This window comes from Lactuca serriola, chromosome 8, assembly GCF_051521515.1.
Source record: "Lactuca serriola cultivar US96UC23 chromosome 8, Lser_US96UC23_V15, whole genome shotgun sequence".
NCBI classification, from domain to species: domain Eukaryota; kingdom Viridiplantae; phylum Streptophyta; class Magnoliopsida; order Asterales; family Asteraceae; genus Lactuca; species Lactuca serriola.
Window position 1 is genome coordinate 79,852,488 of NC_136415.1, and position 4,511 is coordinate 79,856,998.

Consider the following 4,511-nt stretch of genomic DNA (forward strand, 5'->3'; position numbering starts at 1 on the left):
CAGAATCATATATATACTCCTGGGGTTTTTGGCAGAAAATATTTTTATTCAGGCATTGAATTATAATATCATGAAGCTTTGGAATAACAGAGTTGCATAATACCCTAGTGCATCCACTCTCCTGATATCTCCTTAAGTGTAAACCCTGAAATACTCAAACTTATACTAAAAGTCTGGAAATTTACTGCAATTGTTCTAACTTCTATTGATTTGATATGCTATACAGAATGGAAATTTCGGGTTGTCACAGGAAGGGTCCGATTTCTAATTTGATACTACTGTTCAGTTCGTTGATGAAGAAAGGAGGTTGCCGACCACCACCTATGCAGCCCCTCTCCGCCTCCCTTCGGTCATGTAACACCACCAAACACCTATCCCTTCACCCACCATTGCCTCATTCGTAAGCACCTCCTCTAAACACTATTCATTCGTCACCTGATCTATTCCGATTCTTCATAAGTTCCTGTTACAAATAAATGATTCGAGGAGCTTCACAAATTAGGGTTTCAGCCGCCACCCTTCTAGTTTCTAGGGTTTTAGACGTCGTTTAGGGTTTCAGAAGAAAATCTCACGATGAACAGATTTGGGTAACACCTTACATCGATGTTGGAACTCAATATGTGTCACCGCTTCTTTTTTTGTCCTTTCCCAATATGTTGATACCCTCCGTTTCCTTTTTCTTTGAGCTTCATCTCCATTCTCAATGCTTGATTTTTCCGGCGACGTTGTGCAGATTACCACCAGTGGTGGTTTACATATTGGCGAGGGAGTGAAGGGGTGCAAAAGTCACCAACATTTGTGCTTAATGGAGGGAAAATGACTTAAAAAGGTAACGAAGTTTCAAAAATGTACAAAAAAGACCATTGTTTTTTTTTTGTACACAAAATATCATTTTACCGGCTATTGTAGGTTACCCGGTTTCCAAATGTTCAAAAAATACCATTGTTGTTTTTTTAGCACAAAAAATACCATTAATGTTACTATTTGTACACAAAATACCAACGAAATACATATGTGTTCAACTAAAACATTGTGGTAACCAGGTACTTCAGGTAAATGGGAAAATAACTTAAAGTGTAACGAAGTTTCCAAAATGTTTAAAAAATACCACACTTTTTGTTAATTGTGTTGTTGGATTATGTAGAACACAATCACCGGAGATCATGAACCGTTATATCAGTTCACAACAATTGTGCAAATCTCTTTCATTCTTTCACTCGATTGTTCTTATGGTAACAAGAGAAGTAAGTGGGTAATAACATTAGTTAAACATTCTTTCTTCCCGATCACATTATATGCCTCAAACCTAAAACATATATACGTTATACAGATGCACATATTATAGATCAAAGTTAGTCGTTCATTAGCGTTGCGACACAAGAGAGACACAAAGGAGAAATGAGTGTGATGTTATGTCATGAGAATTCCTAAATATGGATTTAGATACAAATTGATCGAGTGATGGAATGAAAGATAATACACAACTAGTGTGAACTGGTACGACGGTGACTAATCTCCGATGACTGTGTTCTATATAATCCGGAAACAACGAAGTTAACAAAATGTGCTCTGAAAAAATAACAATGATTTTTTTTGAACATTTTGGAAATTTCAATGGTATTTTTTATACTAAAAAATAATGGTTTTTTGTAACATTTTTGAAACTTTGTTACCTTTTTATGACATTTTTCCGTTACCTGTAGTAACAGGTTACCCACAAGGTTTTATTTGAACACATGTCTATTTCATTGGTATTTTGTGTATAAAAAATATACTTTAATGGTATTTTGAGTACTAAAAATAAAACAATGGTATTTTTTGTACATTTTTTAAACTTCATTACCTTTTTAAGTCATTTTCCCTTTAATGGATGTGGAACGATGATACGCCACTCATCGAAGACGGTGATTAGAGAGAGAGAGAGAGAGAGAGATTTCTTTTTTGTTTTTTTTTTTTTTATTTTTGTAAAAAAAATTAAAAAAATACAAAGGGTAAAATCGTCATTTTATAAAAAATGACACCAAAATGGACCAAAGTGGCAAAAAAAAAATGAAAACCTTTAGACCATAAATGTTAGTCCAAACCTGTTTGGCTCAAAGTGTCAATTTCGACCTAATCACTCTGAAACCATTTTTGCAATTTTGTCTTAGCAATATTATACTCCTAGAATGAAGTCTGATTTTATCTTTCGTTTAAAAACTCAAACTTATCGCATAAATTGAGAAAAAATGGAACCCCATTACATAAAGAAAACACTTAACACCTTTTATGATATAGGTCTAAAGCTGTCTCGAAGAAGAATCCAATTTGTATTTTGTGTTACGTATTTACTATTAACCATGCTCAATTAAGTATTTAACCAGCTTATTTACAACTTACATATTATATGAATTCCAAAGTCTCGATACGATCAAATCTAGTCCTTACAATCTTGAGTTGACTGGTTGTATGTTTCAATTTTTTTATTTTATTTTATTTTTTTGATATATTGATATCCTAACCTGAATTCGATAAAAATGCTACGTAAACGAGCTCGAATAACTGAGGCTCATCTACAGCCATGGAATTAAACGTTATATATAGTAAACAAATATATGACACACGTCCTCCCAAACTATTGGTTGATGGAGATTATGTCGTACAAGATGCCGTTAAGGCTAACACCGTCTTATTCTGCTGTCAATTCCCCCAAAAAGCTTTGCCCACTCAAAACCCTCTCTCACCCGAATCAAATCCCTAATTCGGATCATCAATTTTACCTTGAGCCCTAGACTTGAGAATTCTAACCTAACGCTTCTTCTTTCCGATTCGTTAATCCAGAGCAAACGAATCGGACACCAATTCAATGTGTTTTTACTGGTGATTTGATAAGAAAATGTCTGAAACTGTAGCTGAAAATGTGTTTTCGTATCTCCCCGATGATGTAGTTCTTAACATATTCCTCAAGCTTGTTGATGATCCGCGTAACTGGTCGCGTCTCGCTTGCGTTTGCACCAAATTCTCATTTCTGATGCGCACGATTTGCTGGAAGAACAAATGCCATCAAATGATCCCCGCCGTCGTCTTCAATCTTCTCCCACCGGACGCCTCCGTCAATTCAACAGTATCTCCTCCAGGCGGCTGGGCGTCGCTGCACAAGCTCGCCGTCTGCTGTCCTGGCCTCATGCATTCCGGTGTCCTCCTCGAGAATTCCGATTTCGGACTGGAGCGTGAACTAGGTCCCGACGAAAACTTTCAGGAAACAAAATTGTTTCATATAGGTAAGTCTCAATCAAATCCTTCCTGTTCTAGCACTGTTGATGATGATAAGAAAAAAGAGGCTAATGTTTCTTGGTCGTTGTACGATGATCTCTACTTGGATACTGTTTATAACACCGCTTCCAAATCTCAAGATCAAGGTGAGACTGAGGTATGCGAAGAAGAAGACACAAAAGCTTCGGCTGTTGTTAAAACAGCTTGTGATTTTTCTGTTTGTAAGAGGAGAAAGATGTGTAGATCTTTTAAGTCTCATTTAGCATCTGAGGGTTGGAATTTCAGCCGGGAGCAAGGGAACAAGCTGTTGGCTAGTAGGTTTAGAGGCGATTGTTTATACATTTGTGATTGGCCTGGTTGTGTTCATACGGAGGAGAAGCGAAATTACATGCTGTTTCGGGGTGTTTTTAAGAATTTCAAGAAATCTAGGGTTTGGAGGACCATTAACGATGGGAATCGTAGCAAGATTGATCTGAATTGTGCATTTTGTCCTAGCAATGAGGTGTGGGATTTGCAGTCGGCTTTCTGTTTGAGGCCTGCTTATGGATTCCATGATGATGGGGAGCCTGTTGTTCGAGCTTATGTCTGTGAGAATGGACATGTGTCTGGTGCCTGGACAGATTGGCCATTGTACACTTGAAGATAAGTATTGCCTTATTTTTCCTTAACTTCATCATTGTTAATTGCTTCAAGGTTCAAGCATCCCATGCTTATATCACTTCCTTTATGTATTCGATTCTATGTTATCTGATAATTACACTTCTGGTCTGTAATTGCACCTATGATATATTCCTTAAGTTCAACTGTGTTTTTTTAATCAAATTAACAAAACTGTTAGTCCCATCAACAATATTGTATAGTTGTTTCAGTGCCTTGCTTTAATAGTTGTTTCAATCAAGACCCAACCACTCCTGTTGTTTTCAAACTTTAATAAAAATGTAAACAATCGCCTAAAACGGTCCATTTTTGATCTTGACATACCACCTTAAAACCCCATTGCAATGGCATTTAAACCTTTTCATTACAAAATAAGATAGATATATATATATATATATATATATATATATATATATATATATATGTCCACAAAGTTGACACATCTAAATTCTTATCGATTAAGAAGAAAATATGAATACGACCCATGACCCAATAAATTCGATAATTTGACATCAGACAAAAAGTTGATGTAGCGGATCTCATTTTGGTTCCTTCTACGATTAGGTTCATTCAGAATAGCAACTTTTTCAAATTTGAGAAAA

At 35.9% G+C, this 4,511-nt stretch overlaps 1 protein-coding gene across 2 annotated transcripts; it reads left to right on the forward strand.

Moving 5' to 3' along the window:
• The first annotated feature begins 2,614 nt into the window (after positions 1-2,614).
• LOC145069607 (phytochrome A-associated F-box protein-like) lies at positions 2,615-4,074 on the forward strand. 2 transcript variants are annotated; one of them, XM_079016563.1, is made up of 2 exons: positions 2,615-3,260; positions 3,393-4,074. In XM_079016563.1, the coding sequence occupies exons 1-2, from the start codon at positions 2,876-2,878 to the stop codon at positions 3,890-3,892; spliced, it is 885 nt and encodes a 294-aa protein (XP_078872689.1). In that variant the 5' UTR covers positions 2,615-2,875; the 3' UTR covers positions 3,893-4,074. The 2 variants fall into 2 exon arrangements, with proteins under 2 accessions (XP_078872689.1, XP_078872688.1); XM_079016562.1 differs by having other exon boundaries at positions 2,615-4,074.
• Positions 4,075-4,511: the final 437 nt, after the last annotated feature.

Bases quoted from the DNA above. Each gene is read 5' to 3' on its own strand.
- LOC145069607 (XM_079016562.1), top strand. From the start codon at position 2,876: ATGTCTGAAACTGTAGCTGAAAATGTGTTTTCGTATCTCCCCGATGAT.